Here is a 20594-nt window from a genome sequence, read left to right on the forward strand (position 1 = left end):
ACCAGTAGGAGTCACCGCTACACTCGCTTTCTCTCTCTAGTGAACCTCTAGTGATTGAGCAGGGAAACAAAATGCCGGAAGTGGGGTTTCGGGATACGGTGTTTTGGGACTCGTAACCGTGGAAAGTTTACATTATTAAAAAATCGACTTTCCCGAGGATTAAAGCTTTCCTGGTTGCTGGTCTTCGTCGGGTTTTGTTTCACTCTTTCATTCATCTGCACTTTTACAATGGGGCTCCCAGCGCTGGAATTCAGTGATTCTTTTCTAGACAGTCCCGACTTCAGAGAGCGACTCAAATGTCACGAAATTGAGCTGGATCGTACTAATAAATTCATTAAGGAACTAATCAAAGATGGAAATATGCTCATCAGCGCGCTTAAAAGTAAGTTACAGGTCGTGTGTCTTTTTAAATGTAATTGAGACGCGCTCGAATTTGTTTTCCCAGTGAAACATATCAGGATTGGATATATCTTCATAAAAAAAACATATGCATAGCCTACCTATAGTTTATTTTTATTTTTATTTTTTGTTGAAAGTTAATACTCTTTTTTGTTGTTAACTAATTGTTGTTTACTGTAAGTATTTCTTGTATTTATTTCATTAAATCAGGTGAGAACTGTCTTGAAAAAGTGCAGTTCATATAGTCTTCCATAAGAAGCAGACCTTTTGCCCCCTTGAATACCTAGACATTTCATCGAACTACTTGAAACTTCATCTTCTAATGTAAAAGGTCTAAAGATTTTATATAAATGAGCTAATAAAGTGTAATTTCAAGTGTCACTCTCACACATAACCCAACCATGATATTGAACAGGTTTAAGGAGTATACAGGCTTGGTGTGCCATCATCAAATGCTTGTTTATTCAGCTGGGATCTGATATGATATCAGAAAGGAGATGAGTGGCTCCCGCCTCCCTCTAGATGGATTGGCTTTATACTAGTTTTAGTCTTTGAACTTTAGGTCCAGTCAGCATTGGTTATATCTTGTTATTTTCAACAATGTTCTCTTTCACAACTTTCTTCTTTATTCTCTGCCTCAAAGCGATCTGGCAGAAGGCTCATTCGGGCTCTTGTACCAAACAAAAGGCAGTGAATGTTTCCCTAAAAAGACCTTAATCTTGCTTTGCAGTTTGCACAAATGCTCTGAATGAATAAGTATTTGTGATGTCATCTCCTTCCTGTTAGACTGAACAAATCAAGTGAATATGTTCAAATGATAAGGAAGCTCCATAAAATAATTGTCTATTCGACAGATCTTTCTGCAGCTGTGCAGAAATTTTCCCAGTCCCTGCAGGATTTCCAGTTTGAATGCATTGGAGACGCAGAGACAGATGACGAGATTAACATTGGTAAGTAGCTAGCAAATGTTCAAGATTCAAAATTATGTGAATAATCATTTAATTTATTAAATTATAAAAGGTCTGTCCATCAATGAAAATTCTGTCATCAATTACTCACCTTAAAGGGTTAGTTCACCCAAAAATGTAATTTATGCCATTAATGACTCACCTTAATGTTGTTCCACACCCGTAAGACCTCCGTTCATCTTTGGAACACAGTTTAAGATATTTTAGATTTAGTCTGACAGCGTATTTAAGTGTATGCACACTATACAGTCCATGTCCAGAAAGGGAATAAAAACATCATCAAAGTAGTCCATATGTGACATCAGTTAGTTAATTAGAATCTCTTGCATCGAAAATACATTTTGGACCAAAAATAGCAAAAACTACGACTTTATTCAGCATTGTCATCTCTTCCACGTTTGTTTTTAAACCTCAAATAAAGATTAAAATGGTCATGAATCAGCTTATTGATTCATGATTCGGATCGCCAATGTCACATGACTTCAGCAGTTTGGCAGTTTGACACGCAATCCAAATCATGAATCAATCCGCTGATTCATGACCGTTTGAATCTTTATTTGAAAACAAACGCAGAAGAAATTTAAGTCATTCATACAATAAAAGTGGATGGTGACCAGAGGTAGTCAAGCCCAAAAATAGATTATTTATACAGTGAATATTCAAAAAAATAAGTCCCTAAGACTTATGAAACCATATAACATTTTTGTGTGAGAAAAAGATTGAAATTTAAGTCATTATTCACTAAAAACCTTTTTCTTTTCACAGAAGAAAGTAAGAAAAACTGGTTTGTAATGATGCGTAAATAATGACAGAATATAATTTTTTGTGTGTGAATGATCCCTTTAAGCTGTAAACAGTGATGCAAGTAGTGAAACAATATCTTAAATGTTTATGCCTCTGTAAGCTTTTTATTTGCAGCTGTGGTCCTCAGTCACCCGCTAACAGTAACAAATGATGTCTAATAAAGCTGAGAACACTGCTGTAGTACCACAGCTCTATAGTGTCAAACACAGCAGTCATGGTTCTTCCTTATCAGACTGAGACAATTGCTGCCTGGCATTTAGAAAACCATAAACCCAAACAACTGTCTGCAAGAAAGTTCAAGGAATCATAATGTTCCTTTCTGGCTCTTCATTTTGGTCATAACATTGTTAGATGTTTAGAAGGCTGAGACTGATAATTTGAAGATTAAGCCTTTTTAATAATGGTATTTTAATGTAAAGATGTATATAATTATTTATGTTATCCTCAATGTACAAAACCCATCCATTTATTAGAGAGACAGGATTGAACAGAAAAGTTTGGAGATAGTAAGATGACCAACTTAAAAATAAAAAATAAATTAATACTTTTATTCAGCAATGATACATTAAATTGTTAAAAAAAAAAAAAAGACAGCAAAGCCATTGTATCTATGTTAAAAAAAAGACTTCTATTTCATATATCGTCAAACAGAGTATTAAAAAAATATTAAGCTTCAAACTGTTGTTTGCAACAAATCAAGATACTAGAAAGTGTAGAGGTTGTTATAATGTGAAATGAATATCTCAACAAGATAGTTATTGTTTCATGGATGCCTGGCAAGGCCATTTAAGTGTATCTCAGTGCATTTATGGTTCTCCTGCTATGCATCAAAGCAGATTTGTCTCGCTGTGACGCGAATTTTAAATGGCAGAGGGTGTGCTCCTATTTTAAGTTGAAAGTAGTTCTTATCTGAGTTCCTAATTGGATATCTAAGGGAGTTAGAATCCCAGAAGAATGACAAGGGGGATTGTGAGGTGGGACCCTGTCTTATCGTGACAGAAAAATGCTGTATATCCCAGGACAGGAAGTGATGTGGCCAAAGCGTCCTTTGTTTAAAAAAAACAAACAAACAGAAGCACATACTCAGAAACGTCATGTGCTTTTAGTAGTGACATAATATCAACCGTGGTTTATTTTAGATTTTCTCCCACATTTCTTAGGTGCTGAGCCCACATCTGGATTATATTTCAAGTATTGTGTCCTGTAAACATTAAAACAAAGCATATTGGATCACTGGATAAAGGATCACTGTAAAACATGCAATTTGGCTTATGAAATTATTTATTTTAGTTTTTTCTACAACTGACCATTTCATACTCATACAGGAAACAGGCTTTATGTTCCTCTCACATTTCTACATCTTGAACATGTGGTCTGCCGTTTCTTGAATACCCCTTTGTGCATTGATCAGTTGTGGGTGGCCATGGTATTTTTTGCCTGGCTAATATTATGTGCAGGTTTTCTGTATTTCCTTTATGTCAAAAGTTCAAAGGGTAAAATCAGATGTGCTGATAATTAGTAATTAGATACAGATCGATGCATTCATGATTGGAATTCCTTCTCTCTTATCACAGCCCAGTCATTCAAGGAATTCTCCCAGCTACTGAACACAGTGGAGGAGGAAAGACGACGACTTGTAAGTCACTTTGTTTCTGTTCATAAAGTTTGGGGACAGTACAATTTTTTTTTAACCCTCCAAGGCTGCATTTATTTGATCAAAAATAAAGAAAAAACAGTAATATTTTGCGAAATATTACTATTTTATATAACTTTTTTTAATCAAATATATTTTAAAAATGTATTTATCCCTCAGAAATCATTCTATACTGATTTTGCTCAAGAAATATTTTTATTATTATCAATGTTGAAAACATTGTGTTGTTTTAAGGGTTCACCCAAAAATGAAAATTCTGTCATTAATTACTCACCCTCATGTTGTTCAAAATTCAATAAGAACTTCGTAACATGAAGTAAGATATTTTTGATGAAATCCGAAAATAACGACTTTATTCAACATTCTCTTCTCTTCCGTGCCAGTCTCTTGCATGATTCACGTAAACACCACAACGCATGCATGTGATCATGGGATAGTGAGCCGGCGTTTTGCCCCAAAACCCGGAAACGTTGTACTTAGCCCAACAAAGTGAATAGCATAGTGACATGCTAGAGAAGACATAAATAAAGTAGTTAGTTTTGTTTGTTTATGGCGCACAAAAAGTATTCAACGCTTCATAAAATTAAGGTTGAACCACTGGAGTCGCATGGACTATTTTAACATTCTTTACTACCTTTACTACCTTACAATCTTTTACTAACTGTTTAAAAGTCTTTACTACCTTTCTGGGCCTTGAAAGTTGAAATTGTGTTGCAGTCTATGGAAGGGTCAAAAAGCTCTCGGATTTCATCAAAAATATTTTAATTTGTATTATAAAGATGAACGACATGAGGGTGAGTAATTAATGACAGATTTTTCATTTTTGGGTGAATTAACCTTTTGATATTTTGAAGGACACCGTGATGCATTTTTCGGGATTCTTTGAAGAATAGAAAGTTCAAAAGAACAGCATTTATTTGAAATAGAAATCTTTTGTAACATTATAAATGTCGCTTTTAATCAATTTAAGGCACCCTTGAATAAAAATGAAAAATGTCTGATTTTGCATCACTTTCCATTAAAAGGAAGCCAAATCATATAATGGTGAGTGAATAATGATGTCATTTTCAGTTTTGTATGGTGTTATTTGGGTGTAATATCTTTTGGGAGTGATGGCTGTAAACACACTACATGATGTGGTTTACTTCAAATTTACTACAGAAGTCGTAAATTGAAGTAACCATAGTAATTGTTTGCTTTTGTAGTGGTTGTCTCTTTATTGTTCCTTTTATGTGGTATTGTCCACACATGGTTCAAGCTTCATAGCACACTTCTAGGCTAGTGGTTTAGCACCATAAGTGTGCACTATTCTGAGTCAGTTTTTCTGTGTGCGAGCTTCCGCAGTCATGTCTGAGTGTTATGAGAAACAGACCGTCTACCAAAAGATGCTTTCTCTTGGTCATGACCCTTCGTGGAGGGAATGGAAACGGCATAGATCAGCAAGTGCAGACGGCAATGAAATATCACTCATAGTCTCTCTTTTGCCATCAGTTACAGCTGCTAATAGGTGCTTTTATGGGCATTATTCATAAGGCAACGTGCTGCCAAGGAATATTACTGGCGTTCACTGATGCAGCTGGTGGATCATTAGTCATAGTACAGCAGTGAAAGACCTCACCGGGCAAACAATGCTCCTCTGTGCTTCACTGGTGACCCTACCCACATGTTAACTAACATAAAGCTTTGTTTGGGATTCATGAGACACTTCCATACATTGACTGAAGTTTCTTATATTTGATAATATAGATTGAAGACACTGTTATTCAAAGGTATGGGGTGAGATTTTTTTATGGTTTTGAAGGTTTCTTATGCTCACCAAGGCTGCATTTATTTGATAAAAAATACAGTAGAAACAGATTGTGTCATTATTGTTATTGTGTAATTATTGTTATTGTGTAATATTATTACAATTGAAAATAACTTTTATTTGAATGTTTACAAAATGCTATTTATTCCTGTGATTTTCAGCAGCCATTATTCTAGTGTCACATGATCCTTCAGAAATTATTCTAAAATGCTGATTTAATGCTCAAGAAGCCTTTCTTATCAATGTTAAAAACTGTGTGTGTGTCTTTTTAGATAAATATTAGTTGAGTTTTATTTTATTAAATTAATAGAAAGATTAAAACAGCATTTAATTAAAAAAATATTTTGTAAATTTAAACATGTCTTTGCTCCAACTTTTGATCTATTTAACACGTCATTGATGAATAAAAGTATTAAAACAATACTGACTCCAAACTTTTGAATGGTATAGTACATAATTCATATATATATTGATAGCTGTAATCTCCCATATTTGAAATGTAAAAACAGACAAGTGCTCAAGTGGTACGTGTGAATTTTCTTTCTTTCATATAACATGATTTTAATTTGATTATCACTTTGTTGGACAGATTGACTTCTGGCCAAATCTTAAACTCAAGTCTTCTAAATGCAAAGCTATTAGCTGTAAATGGTGTGACTGTAGGACAGCAGCCTCTATTGTAACGAAGACAAGCTTCTCTATTGTGTCTTCTGGGCTTGTGTCTGAATGTCTAATAAAAACGCTGAGGTCAAACTTTAGGTCATCCACTCATGACACAGTGTTGGCTCATACCTTTTGATGATTACTTTTCCAGTCTGTAGATCACAATATTGTTTTCTTGCTTAGTGAGAGACCCAAGTAGTGCTCCCTTGCGCAATATGTCATGTTAGTGAGTCATTTCTGCTCTATATATTCATGTTCTCATGATTTCTGTATCTTAAAGATGCAGTGGTATAATTAGTTTTAAAAAGTTCCCGCCTGTCCCACCCACAGGAAACTGTGGGGGGCGGCCAGGGGTGGACCTGGTGGAGTTGCCAATACAATGCTACACTATTGCCAAAAGTTTTGGGACGCCTGCCTTTACATGCACATGAACTTTAATGACATCCCATTCTTAATTCGTAGTGTTTAATATGAGGTTGGCCGACCCTTTGCAGCTATAACAGCAACGTCAACTCTTCTGGGAAAGATTTCAACAAGGTTTAGGAGTGTGTTTATGGGAGTTTTTGACCATTCTTCTAGAAGTGTATTTGTGAGGTCAGATACATGTTGGATTAGAAGGTCTCGCAGTCTCCGTTCTAATTCATCCCAAAGGTGTTCTATCGGGTTGAGGTCAGGGCCAGACCATCCCTCTCAAAAAAAAAAAAAAAAAAAATTACACTTGATACAACGCAGTTAGGCAAGTACTGTTCTCCTGACCTAGACTTGCCAGACAGAGAAGTGTGATTCTTCACTCCAGAGAACACGTCTCCACTGCGGCCGAGTGGCAGCATGCTTTACACCACTGCATCTGACGCTTTACATTGCACTTGGTGTTGTAAGGCTTGGATGCAGCTGCTTGGCCATGGAAACCCATTACATGAAGCTGTCTACACACTGTCCTTGAGCTAATCGGAAGGCCACACAAAGTTTGTAGGTCTGTAACTATTGACTCTGCAGAAAGTTGGTGACTTCTGCACACTGTGCTCCTCAGCGTGCACTGACCTTCTCTGTGATTTTTATTTTTTTATCTTTTACATGGCCTACCACTTCGTGGCTGAGTTGCTGCTGTTCCCAATTGCTTCCACTTTGTTATAATACCACTAACAGTTGACCATGGAATATTTAGTAGTGAGGAAATTTCACGACTGGACTTATTGCACAGGTGACAACGTATCACAGTAGCAGGCTTGAATTCACTGAGCTCCCGAGAGCGCCCCATTCGTTTACAAATATTTGTAGAAGCAGTCTGCTTGCCTAGGTGATTTATTTTATACACATTTGGCCATGGAAGTGATTGGAACACCTGATTTCAATGATTTGCAGGGGTGTCCCAATACTTTTGGCAATATAATGTATATCAGATATCTACAATGACATTTGCAGAAATAAATACAATGTCCAGTAATAAATTTAAACAGTACATTGAGTTTAATGTATCGACACATTGAACATGAGTTATATGATGCTTTCATTACAACTACTATAATAAAAGGTGGGGACATGTCCCGCCTGCAAAAGTAAAGTAAATGGATCGTTTTCTTTAATCACAATGTCACAATGATGTGAAGTACATATGATAGTCATATGACATATGACTGAATTTGAAATAATTTCACTACTTTGGTTCGAGCATCTCATATTATTTGGGATGAAGAACTGATTTTTTCTCAGACGACATCTTTGTCCTGTGTTAGCCACCGTAGCTTCAAAAGGGAGGGGCGAAGTGGTGGGCGAATGCAATTCACAACCTTACCTCTAGATTTCGCTAAAATGTACACAGTGCACCTTTAACCCAGAAACCCAGTTCATTAAAGGGGTGGTAAAACGCATTCTTTCGAAGGCTTGATTGTGTTTGTAGGGTGCACTGTAACGTGTTAATGCTTTGTTTAAAAAAAAAATGCATTATTTTTCATACATTTTACTTTTATTGTAGCCATGAAGCCAGTCCCTCAAAAATACGCAATGGATTCAGACTGGTTCGCTGGCCCAGCTGTGTTCTGATTCGCTAACCGCCTAGCACACTCCAGCCTACTTTTCTCCACAGAAATAAAAAATGGCATCGCCCCCCCCCCCCCCCCCCCCCTTATTTAATATTCTTGGAGGAGGGGTTTATGTAAATATTGAACCTGCTGATGTCAGCGAGTCTGGAGAAAAGGCTGTAGTTCCCTACCGGAAAGAGATTTTTTAATATCTCCCTTTGCTTTAAATTTTGAGCGTTGTAACTTTGCAGATGTTGTTTATGCTCAAACAGCAATATTACACACTAGCTAAAGTTCGAAAAGTGAAATCATGTTTTACCACCCCTTTAATTACATCATCTACCAGGAAGTGAAATCTTTGGCAGTTGTCAAACAACAGCAAAACATTTTCAGTTGGTTTAATTTATTCTACAATAGTCCATCCGGTTTGATAAAATTACAGAAATCTATTTTATATTATAATATATGGCTATTTTTAGCTCTTTATATCCATCCTATTACGTGTCCCCTTAATATTACATTGTTTATAATCAAGTTATAATTAAAAAATAAAAAGTTTTGTGCTTCAGCAGAGCATATTTCTGAAAATGTTATGTAACCTTTTTATGGAAGTACTTGCTTAATTACAACACTAGCATATTCATGCATCACAGAAATAACCCTGACAGTGGATTCAATTCAAAATGTATCAATACCCCAAGAAAGGCTATTCATTTTTGACATGGGAACACTTGATTTGCGCAAGAGGATTATAAATATGTTACATTTGCCTGTAGAGCCCCAGTCGGTCTGCGTTCAGGCTGCAGTTTTAGTCCCATCCATTGTTTGTTGGAGAAAAGAGAGTGGGTCAGCGGAGCTGTGTGAAGAGCCTCGGGGGAAGAATTACCCAGCAGCCTCCTACAGTTTCTTTACTTCCTGCAGACCGTGGCCGTGTTACGCTTCAGTCTCACAGGCTCCTGCGCTGGGCCTCTCAGGATGACAAACACCTCCGTCAAGCTGAGAAAGTCCCTGAGGGCCTTTTCATTCATAGACATACAATAACAGAGCCAAGGGGTGAATAACTCCCAGTAAATGCTTTGCCCTCCCACAGGGGTGCAGATGGGAAGTGCTCTGTGTTACTGGAGCATAGTAGCGAGACGGTCAGGTCCAGAGGCTGTGTCTCACGTAACGGTGAATCATTATGTAAACACAACTATAGTTTTTTTTATTGAACTTCTGTCGTTTTGTTTTGCCAGATTAACAGACTCATATCCACTGGTACTTTCATTTTAGGCGCACTGCCAGCATGCTCCGCTTTAACCGGGAGGCATTTTCCCACATGATGGATCGGACTGATGTAAGAAACAAGTTTTCTCTCTGGCAAAAAAGGGCCATGGGAAGTTTTGACGGGAGAAACTCTTGAGCAAAAAGAGTGACTGTCTGCACCCAGTGGGGTTCTCGGCACTTTGCTGCATCTGAAGTGCTGAAAGGCCCCTTGCTTTAATGAGTTAAGTGCTTATTGTTCAAGTTCAAGGCGAGTGAGCTCTATTGTCATTTCGCTATATGTGGAGACATATAAAGGAATGACATGTCTTGCCTCACAGGAACATGGTGCTTTGCATGTAAAAATATATGTACATAAACATAGACATATGAACATATAAAAATAAACAAACATATATCCTAAATAATACTGTACATATACTGCATAACTTCATATAAACATGACTTGCTATATAAACCTAGCTAACCTGATGAAGTAATCCGACAATATATATAGTTAAAGGTGTCATGAACTGCCTTTTTTATTTTTTTATGTTGTCTGAGGTCAACTGATGACGTTCATGTGTTTTTTACATTCAAAAACACCATAACTAATAAGTAATAGGCTATTTTCTACACTGGTTTTGAGGCTCTCACCTGAACGCTGGGTTTTGATGGGCGTACCGCACTGGAGACTTGGAAGTAAACGCCCACGGCTAGGATTGGATAAGATTTGCATATTTAATGAGCTTCAGCTCCTCTGTCATATCTATGCCCCCCTGTCAATTCACATGAGGGAGAGATTATTTTGAAAGCGGCAACTGCAATGATTCTATCAACCACAGGGCTCGTGAACGTCTTTATCAAAGAAACATAATGATTTATTTCTCATCCACCCGCGATTGATTGGAATATTATTTCTGTATTACATGGCCCGCACGATCGGTCGATATAAGAGCGAGAGCACGCACACACGTGCGCAACCAGATCTAGAAAGAATTTTTGCCTACAGGCGTATCAATTATTGGCTTATTGTTTGAAATGTAACTCATACCTATATGATACCTATATGACAGAATTCAAATTTTTGGGTGAAATATCCCATTTGGCAGGCATAATCTATAATTACTGTTGTTGTTGTTGTTGTTTTTAATATATATTTAAAAAAAAGGCTCGAGAGCAGTGGAGCTTTTATGCTGCTGTGTGTTCACTCGGTGGCTATGAGACACTTGTTGCACACAGCAGTGAGCTAGAGCGATATTAGGCATGGTAAAACATGGTAGGCTACTCACGGTAAATCAAGAAAATGAGATTTAAACAATAAGACAAACTGTGTTGAAGTATATAATAATTATCAGTTTTCTGTTAATGAATGTATCCAAACAGTTGCTCAGCTGTCTAATAAAACACATAATATATTAGTGTATTTTGTGTTTCCAACATAAACATTAGAAATCGAGGATAATGCAAGTATGATATCATTATTGATAGCTGACGCACAGACACAGTCTGTGTCCTGGTTAAAATTTGCTTATTTCTTGGGATTTAAACAATATTGGTAACATTTGGGATAATGTAAGCACACAATTCAACAAGAAATATAACATTGTTGTATAGTGTTTTTTGGATATTTTAATCCAGAAATATTGCATGTTGTGCCTTTTATAACAATAAAAAAATGTTGTTGGCATCCTTCTGTCTCTAGAGACAATGGAGTCTGCACCTGAGTATTTAGTTAGTTGTGGAGCAACAGCGCCGGCTGTGGCTGAATAAGCCGATGCGTGAGCTGCAGCTCCTGCCACACTTGCTGCAAGTGTAGTCCGTGGTGGGTACTATGGGGGGAGCAGTGGTAGGCTTGGTTCTTTGCTGTTTGCGGCTCTTCCTTTCCTTGCGCTGGATCTCTCTCTTCTCCTCAGCCTGCTTGACGCCAGTTATAACATTTGCACGCCAGCTAGAGCGGTCAGAAGTTGCTGTTTCGAGATCTGCTGGGTTGATGTTGCATGACTTCAGATCCCTCTTACAGACATCCTTGTAGCGCAGAGCGGGTCGACCGGTTGGCCGTGTACCGGTGGCGAGCTCGCCATAGAGGATGTCCTTTGGAATGCGGCCATCGGCCATTCTGCATACGTGTCCGAGCCAGCGCAGGCGCCTCTTGGATAGGGTGGCGAACATACTTAACATGCCTGCCTGGGCCAAAGCGTCTGCGTTGGAGACGCGATCCTGCCAGGTGATGCCGAGGAGTCGCCTGATGTTGCGCATGTGGAAAGCGTTTAGTCTTCGTTCTTGGTGCGTGTATAGGCTCCAAGCCTCGCTGCCGTACAGAAGGGTGCTCAGCACGCACGCTTGGTACACCTTCATCTTTGTGTTGATGGTCAGCATGGGGTTGTCCCACACACGCTTCCCTAGGCGGGCCATGGTGGTTGCTGCTTTGCCTATCCTCACGTTAAGTTCGACATCCAGCGATAGGTTGCTGGAGATTGTAGAGCCGAGGTATGTGAACTTGTCTACCACCTCCAGGGTGTGATCGCCGATGGTAATTATGGGAGTGGTACTCACATCCTGACCCATGATGTTGGTCTTCTTGAGGCTGATGGTGAGGCCAAACTCTGTGCATGCCTCCGCGAAGAGAGTGATGAGTTGCTGAAGGGCGGCTTCCGTGTGAGCAGTGAGGGCGGCGTCATCTGCAAAGAGCATCTCCCGAATGAGGACCTTGCGCACCTTGGTCTTCGCTCTGAGGCGTGCAAGGTTGAATAGGTTCCCGTCGGTTCGTGTGTGAAGGAAGATGCCATTTTCGGACTCGCTGAATGCGTAGCGCAGGAGCAGAGAGAAGAATATGCCGAAAAGTGTCGGGGCCAGGACACACCCCTGTTTCACGCCGCTCTTGATTGGGAAGGGGTCTGATGATGCTCCGTCGTACTGAACAGTGCCAGACATGTTGTCGTGGAATGACTCGACAATCTTCAGAAGCTTGGGGGGGCATCCAATCTTATGGAGGAGGGCAAAGAGGCCAGACCGGCTGACCAAGTCAAATGCCTTGGTCAGGTCGATGAAGGCAAGGTACAGGGGATGTTGCTGTTCGCGGCACTTTTCCTGCAGCTGCTTGAGGGAGAACACCATGTCGATGGTTGAACGCTTGGCCCGGAACCCACACTGTGACTCGGGATACACACGGTCAGCGAGTACCTGTAGGCGATTGAGGACAACCCTGGCGAAGGCTTTTCCCACGGTGCTGAGGAGAGAGATCCCACGATAGTTGTTACAGTCACTGCGGTCGCCCTTATTCTTGTAGAGCGTGACGATCCTCGCATCCCGCATGTCTTGGGGTATCATTCCCTCTTCCCAGCACTGTAGCAAAAGCTCATGGAGATGTCGAATGAGGGAGCTCTCTTTTGGGGCCTTCACAACTTCTGGTGGGATTCCGTCACTGCCTGGTGCTTTCCCGCAGGACAGCGAGTCAATGGCCTTACTGAGCTCTTCGATGGTGGGTGGCGAGTCGAGTTCTTCCATGGTGGGCAATGGGGTGGTGTTCTCCATGGCTGTGACAGTGACAACATTTTCTCTAGAGTACAGTTCCCCGTAGTGCTCAACCCATCTCTCCATCTGCTCGCCACGGTCCTTGATGATGTTGCCGGCGGTGGACTTGAGGGGTGCGATCTTGATAACACTTGGTCCAAGTGCTTTCTTCATTCCCTCGTACATGGCACGGGTGTTTCCACAGTCTGCAGAGGTCTGTATGTCACTGCAAAGCTTCAGCCAGTAGTCGTTGGCGCACCTACGAGCAACCCTCTTGGTGTTGTTGCGGGCTTCTCTGTAGGCGGCCAGTGTTTTCTCGCACACCTTATAAAAAAAAAATATATATCGTTTTTGTAAAAACCATATAAATCCTACATGAATATAAAGAGTGTTCATGCTGAGATACTCTTATTTGTCCCACGTGCAGCTCATCTACCTAATGCTTATAAGCCTGTCATAAATGTTTGTGTTAGACAAGCTTGATTGACTTGCTTGGTGCATTGCAATAACAATATTATAGTTTAAAATGAAAGTTTAGTATTTTATGTATAACATATACTGTAAACTAAGCGGCAGTTTAGTATAAATATGCTGTTGGTTTACACAATAGGGGAAATACTCAGCTGTGCACCATGAGCCTAACAGTAAATGCACGTGTCTTAAAAATGAAGTTGTCTCTTATATCCTTTTAAAGCCTATAGCATACATCTGGAGCCGTTTGGGAGTCTGTACATTCCTATTATTTGTAAGTGCAAATTCCATTAATTTTGGTGTGGGTGGAAGGAGCCTGTAGAGATGGATGGTCAGCGCTGCCGCTGGCTGAGCGCAGGCAAGCATGTGGAACTTATTTTGACCAATTCTCCAGCGAGACATGAAGTCCTCCGTGCTGTGCCTGGGAAAGTGTATAAAAGGAACTAGTGTATGTAATTGTGTGTTTTTCCAATCGGAGTGCCTACATGAAAATGGTACTAATTATAGCGCCGTTATTTTACAGTAAATAAAAGTAATTCCCTTGGATACTGTTCATGCTCTGCTCGCTGGCTGTTAACTATTAGCAGAAACGGACTGATGTCGATGAGTTCACACATTGAGCACCACATTGTTAAATGTGGTTTTTACAGTAGAGATTGTAAAATGGGTGAATTGTAATTGGTGGATTTTCTACTTTGCTTTGAGTAGATGTCATAGAGAGAAAAATAAGTGCAAGTGTTTTCTTAATTTTTCCTTTCTTTTATCAAAATATTTAATCAAAAGTTTTGTGTCAATATCACTTTCCATCTGCTCTTTTTGTTTAAATATCCCTATAGCTACTTTTTAATGCAGTGTTGTAATATTCTCATCTTTTTTACCTATTTTAATCTTCATACTAAGAAATGTATTGAAAGACTTGTTTTAGACCTCTCAAGGGTGTGTAGAGCAAACATTTTCCTCAAGGTTTTTGATGGATGATTCTTGGTATTGGCTTGCCATATGTCATAACTATTTGAAGATTATATATTTTCTTTCTTTTATTTAGATACAGAATGCTGATGATGTCTTGATCACACCACTGGAGAAGTTTCGCAAAGAGCAGATTGGAGCAGCCAAAGTAAGTTCTTAGACCCCATTGTGAGTTAATGCTTTTCATGTCAGAAAGTAATTTTTACCTAGGCTGCCTGCGACAGGATTCTATACGGTCAATATAGATCGCGAATCCCTGCGGGAAGGGGGGAAATTACAAACACCTGTTGAAGACAAGAGCACTAAAATTATAGCTAGATACTGTAATGCCAGATTGACCAACATGAAATGGCCTGTGAGTGCTGCGCTAGAGGGCACGTTTATAACCAGACTCTAGTTAAAGCTTTACTCTTTCTAGGAGATTAGGTTCTTGCGCTGCATGGAAGCCCTGGTGATCTGTGAATGTGACCCCTCCAGTCGTATTAGAAGAGCTGGAGAGGTCCTGTTGAGCTCAAAGATCCAGAGCCAAAACACTCCTTGCCTTATTTGGGAGTTGCAAAATAACTCGCTTAACTTAGACATTGAGACATGATGGAGGACAAAGGGAATGGCAGTCCGGCTGTTCAACCCCCTGGACATATCCAAAACACTTTTACCCACAGTCTGTTTCCAAATTTATATAACTAAATATTCAGTCTGAATTGGAAAATGCTGACAAGTTGATATGGGGAAAATATATATATGTGTGTGTATTTTATTTTACCCTTATAACCGTGTCCCTTTAGGGGCTCTAAAGCATACTGTATAACAAGGCTAAAAAGGAAAGGAAAAAAAGTTTGAGACCCTTGCTACACCTTTGCTACATTAATTTCAGAAGTGTTTCTTTAATGCAGATATAATATTTCCCTGATAAGTGCCTGCATGTCTTTAAAAACCGTTAAACAGAAAGAAACACATTCCTAGAGAGAGTGATGTCATTGCTAGCCAGCAGATGGGCCTAGAAACTGGACTAAGCATTTCAAACATGACATTCCTCCAGTTTGTTGTTTGGCAAGTCCAGTCTGGGGTTTAGACGGCATGTCCATTAGAGGGTCATGGGAAAGGTTGGGCTGATGTCAAACAGGAAAAACAAACAGCTTCAAACTGGTTTCAGTTGCAGTCTCAAGAAAAGGATTCTCACTGCTAGAGGTCTGCAGCGCATAAACACTCCGTCCAACGTAAATTGATGCAGTCAGTGCGGACACAGGAAGTGGGGGTCTTGTCTACTGTAAACATCTTTACTCAGCCTCATTTAGAGCCATAGGATGTCCCATATAATTGAAAATCCACACAATGTTTGTTGTTGTTTTTTATATCTGTGGTTACATGTCATCAGATTTATCACACTCATCACTGATGGTACCTTAGTGACTACTGTGTATACATGTCCTGAAGTGGCACTTTACTCCCTTTCAGCTGAGCTGTTGATTCACTGTTGTTGAGCTATTTAGTTTCGCGTTCAGTGTATTTGCTGGATCATATTACATTGTCAAATTATCCACAATAAATAGTTGTTCAACTTCATAATTTCTACTTAAAAATGCTGTACAAATACAAATAAATAAAATGAAACAAAATATATAAAGATATATTATACAAGTTAAATATATATAAAAGTAAACAAATAATGTGTAAAATAAACATATATCATTTTTTTATTGTAAATGTATAATAAAATAAATAATGTCCATTTGAATTTGGTGGAAATCTGTAGGGTTTTCAGCAGAATATTGTGCTGGTAGATTCAAATGTCAAATATGAGTCTGCCATCTACTGGTAATTACATTTTTTAGGAATTGTTTTTGAGCTATGGAATAAAAATAAACAAATTATAACTATCCTTGCGTTTTCATGAGACTTTTACATGGTGTTTGTTTACAAATGTAACGTTTTATATAACATCTTATCTCTCCAAAGACCATTCATCACCAAAATTACAGTACAGGAAATTCCAACTCATGTCACCTATTATTTTATTTTTTTGTAGGAAGGGAAGAAGAAATTTGACAAGGAGACAGAGAAATATTATACGGTAATGGAAAAGCACTTAAGCTTGTCATCCAGAAAGAAAGAGTCCCTTTTGCAGGAGGTAACTTGAATGTTCATTTATTGCTATAAAATATTTAGAGTACACCGTTTATAACAATTTTTGAGCAATTTCCTTTTTCCACACCAAATGGTTTGATTGTAAATGATTTCTTTTATAGGCAGATACCCAGATAAATAAGGAAAGACAGGTCTTCTATGATGCCTCCCTTGAATATGTTTTCAAAATCCAAGAAGTGCAAGAGAGGAAAAAATTTGAATTTGTTGAGCCGGTAAGATGCACCTATTTCCATTTCTGCAGCACTATGAGCACAAACGTTTATTTGGGGAGATAAGAAATATGAACTAGACTTCCTCTTACTTAGAAAATTGCTACACTGCTTTTAATCTATTTGCACATCTTGTAATATTAGCAGTGTTCTTGATTTGGAGCACATGTCTATCAGAAAGTCACATCCTGCACAACTATCAACCTATAAATGTGTTAAAGCTGTGTGATTATAAGTGTGATGTTGCTTTTATACAACTGTTCAAACCGCCTCTGTCTTTTTCACAGCTGCTGGCTTTCCTCCAGGGATTGTTCACTTTCTACCATGAGGGTTACGAACTGGCACACGAGTTTGAACCATACAAGCAACAGCTACAGTTCAACCTCCAGAATGTAAGACTTCAGATGACGTGGCCTGACATATCGATCTGATGATGAGCCAACAAACTGTGCTTTTACATAAGCATACACATTGTGTTTATATAAAGGCCATTGTGTAGTGTTAAACATAATAGTTTCTATTTACACTAGGTTCAAATAGCCTGCATTGTTGGCAGAGGCTATTTACACTAACTCCACCCACTGACGTCCCTTAGAGTTAAGGGACTAAGGGACTTTTCCACGTCCCTTAGAGTTAAACAGTTGAGTTTTACCGTGTTTGAATCAATTCAGCCGATCTCTGTATCTGCCGGTAGCACTTTTAGCATAATTTAGCATGCATCATTGAATTGGATTAGACCATTCGCATTGTGCTGAAAAATTATGATCAGAGACTTTCAATATTTTCCTATTCAAAACTTGACTCTTCTATTGTTACATCGTGTACTAAGACCAATGGAAAGTGTCTAAAGTGTGTTTATTAATAAAGTGTTCAGTGATTAAGGTGAGGGGTAGGGATTTAATATTTTTAATAAATATAATAATTTAAACTGTTATTATTGCAAGATGAGAGAAGCCTGTAATTTTCATCATAGGTACACTTCAACTATGAGAGACAGAATGAGAAAAAAAAATCTAGAAAATCACATTGTCTGATTTTTAAAGAATTTATTTGCAAATTATGGTGGAAAAATAAGTATTTGGTCAGTAACACAAGTTAATCTCAATACTTTGTCATATACCCTTTGTTGGCAATGACAGAGGTCAAATTTTTTCTGTAAATCGCCACAAGGTTTTAACACACTGTTGCTGGTAGTTTGGCCCATTGCTCCATCCAGATCTCCTCTAGAGTGATGTTTCTCCATGCAGATCTCCTGCTACAGTGATGTTTTGGGGCTGTCGCTGGGCAACACAGATTTTCAACTTCCTCCAAAGATTTTCTAAGGGGTTGAGATCTGGAGACTTGCTAGGCCACTCCAGGACCTTGAAATGCTTCTTACGAAGCCACTCCTTAGTTGCCCATGCGGTGTGTTTGGGATCATTGAGAACTTGCTGAAAGACCCAGCCATGTTTCATTTCCACCATAATTTGCTAATAAATTCTTTAAAAATCCGACTTTGATTTTCTGGATTTTTTTCTCATTCTGTCTCTCAAAGTTGAAGTGTACCTAAGATGAAAATTGCAGGCCTCTCATCTTTTTAAGTGCGAGAACTTCCACAATTGGTGGCTGACTAAATACGTTTTTGCTCCACTGTACATTGTATATATATATAATTATCCCGTTTTTATTTGCATATGGAAGGAACTGTACTTTGGATTACAGTGATGAACCAATACATTGTTGTTTTAATGTTCCCTCTGAAGACAAGGAATAATTTTGAGAGCACAAGACAGGAAGTGGAGAATTTGATGAGAAGGATAAGGTCTGCAGAGCAGGACTTTAAAGCTCCAGGACAGTGGACCATGGAGGGCTTCCTCTATGTGCAAGAAAAACGTGAGTATCCAACTGAGCATGTCCATGTAAGAGCCATTCGAAAACATAACGTTTTTTGTTATTTACTGTCACTTTTGATCAATATAATGTGGCCTTGTTGAATAAAAGTAATAATAAACATACTGACTCCAAACTTTTTAACATCAGTGAACATGTAGAATATTGATTTTCAAGTAGATTGTTTATATAAATACCTAATACATAATTTATGTGCACTATTCATAACCTGTCTGTCTGTCTGTCTTCTGATGAAGGACCCTTGGGGTGCACATGGAGTAGACATTACTGCACGTATGAGAAAGGGACCAAAATGTTTACAATGAGCAACTCTGAATTCAAGTCTGGAGGCAAACAGGTATTAAATGTTTATTATTTAAATGTTATTGGCTTAATTTCTCATCATTTTATTTAGATTTATTTTGTCCTCTATTGACAGAATGGACTGATCTTGAGCCCCCCTGAGATGTTTAAGCTGAAGTCCTGCATCAGACGGAGGACTGACTCTATTGACAAGCGATTCTGCTTTGACATTGAGGTGGTGGAAAGGTGTGTGGAAAGTTTGTCACAGTAAAGGAGAAATTTGAGAGCTGCCGGAGATTGTGTTGTGTTAAATGCTCTCTCTTCAGTCTGTCATTTTCAACACTCTCTCCTTCACTCATCTCTTCTTTTTTCCCCTCATAACTGAAGAGGTTCCCCCTGTGAAAGTCTTCTGTTCAGTTATCTGCAATGTTTCTATAAAGCCCATCGGTACGTTGCACTTTTATCCTGAACTGCTGCCGTGTTCTAATAATATATTTTATATTTTAATATAAACGAGCTCCCTTCCCCATATGTGCTATATTTAAGGGAGTGTTCACACTTTAAAGGTTTGGTTTGATTAAAACAAACCCTGATACGAATGCTCTTTTAATGCAGCTCATTTAAATAAGTTTGAATGCTGCCATCCGAACCTTGGTGCACACCAAACAAGCAGACTGAGACCCACATTTTAGGGGGTCTGAAAATGTCTTTTCAGGTAAAAATACCATCATAAATAAGCACATACTCCAGTCAGGCATAACATTATGACCACTGACAGGTGAAGTGAATAATGCTGATTATCTCTTCATCACAGCACCTGTTAGTAGGTGGGACATATTAGGCAGCAAGTGAACATTTTTTCCTCAAACTTGATGTTTTAGAAGCAGGAAAAATAGGCAAGCGTAAGGATTTGAGCGAGTTTGACTTGGGACAAATTGTGATGGCTAGGGATGACTGGGTCAGAGCATCGTTAGAGTTGCTGTCAGGGTGCCCACGCTAACCCCTGTTCACCACCGAAAGCACCAAGTGGACATGTGAGCATGTGAGTATCAGAACTGGACCACTGAGCAATGGAAGAACGTGGCCTGGTCTGATGAATCACATTTTTTTACATCACATGAAAGGCCGGGGAATTTTTACATTTGTGCATCGCTAACCTGGGGAAAACATTGCACCAGGATGCACTATGGGAAGAAGGCAAGCCGGCGGAGGCAATGTGATGCTTTGGGCAATGTTCTGCTGGGAAACTGTGGGTCCTGTCAATCATGTGGATGTTACTTTGACACATTACACCTACCTAAGCATTGTTGCAGACCGTGTACACCCTTTCATGGAAATGGTATTCCCTGGTGGCTGTGGCCTCTTTCAGCAGGATAATGTACACTGGCACAAAGCAAAAATGTTTCAGGAATTTTTTGAGGAGCACAACAACGAGTTTTCGGTGTTTACTTGTCCTCCAAATTCCCCAGATCTCAATCCAATTAAGCATCTGTGGGATGTGCTGAACAACAAAGTCACATCCATGGAGGCCCCACCTTACACCTTACAGGATTAAAGGAT

At 39.0% G+C, this 20594-nt stretch overlaps 1 protein-coding gene across 2 annotated transcripts in view; it reads left to right on the forward strand.

Moving 5' to 3' along the window:
- arhgap42a (Rho GTPase activating protein 42a) overlaps positions 1-20594 on the forward strand; it is a 31593-nt gene continuing 10999 nt past the window's right edge. Inside the window, exons 1-11 of one of the 2 annotated variants that reach the window (XM_067422777.1) lie at positions 1-382; positions 1254-1349; positions 3746-3807; positions 14585-14656; positions 16535-16636; positions 16755-16865; positions 17150-17254; positions 18605-18734; positions 18989-19089; positions 19171-19280; positions 19422-19481. In XM_067422777.1, the coding sequence (XP_067278878.1) occupies positions 229-382; positions 1254-1349; positions 3746-3807; positions 14585-14656; positions 16535-16636; positions 16755-16865; positions 17150-17254; positions 18605-18734; positions 18989-19089; positions 19171-19280; positions 19422-19481 (1103 nt within the window). In that variant the 5' untranslated portion in view covers positions 1-228. The remainder of the gene's footprint in view (positions 383-1253; positions 1350-3745; positions 3808-14584; positions 14657-16534; positions 16637-16754; positions 16866-17149; positions 17255-18604; positions 18735-18988; positions 19090-19170; positions 19281-19421; positions 19482-20594) is intronic. The other variant, XM_067422779.1, reaches the window with a different exon arrangement.

Source organism: Pseudorasbora parva, chromosome 18 (genome assembly GCF_024679245.1).
Source record: "Pseudorasbora parva isolate DD20220531a chromosome 18, ASM2467924v1, whole genome shotgun sequence".
In the NCBI taxonomy this organism is placed as follows: Eukaryota; Metazoa; Chordata; class Actinopteri; order Cypriniformes; family Gobionidae; genus Pseudorasbora; species Pseudorasbora parva.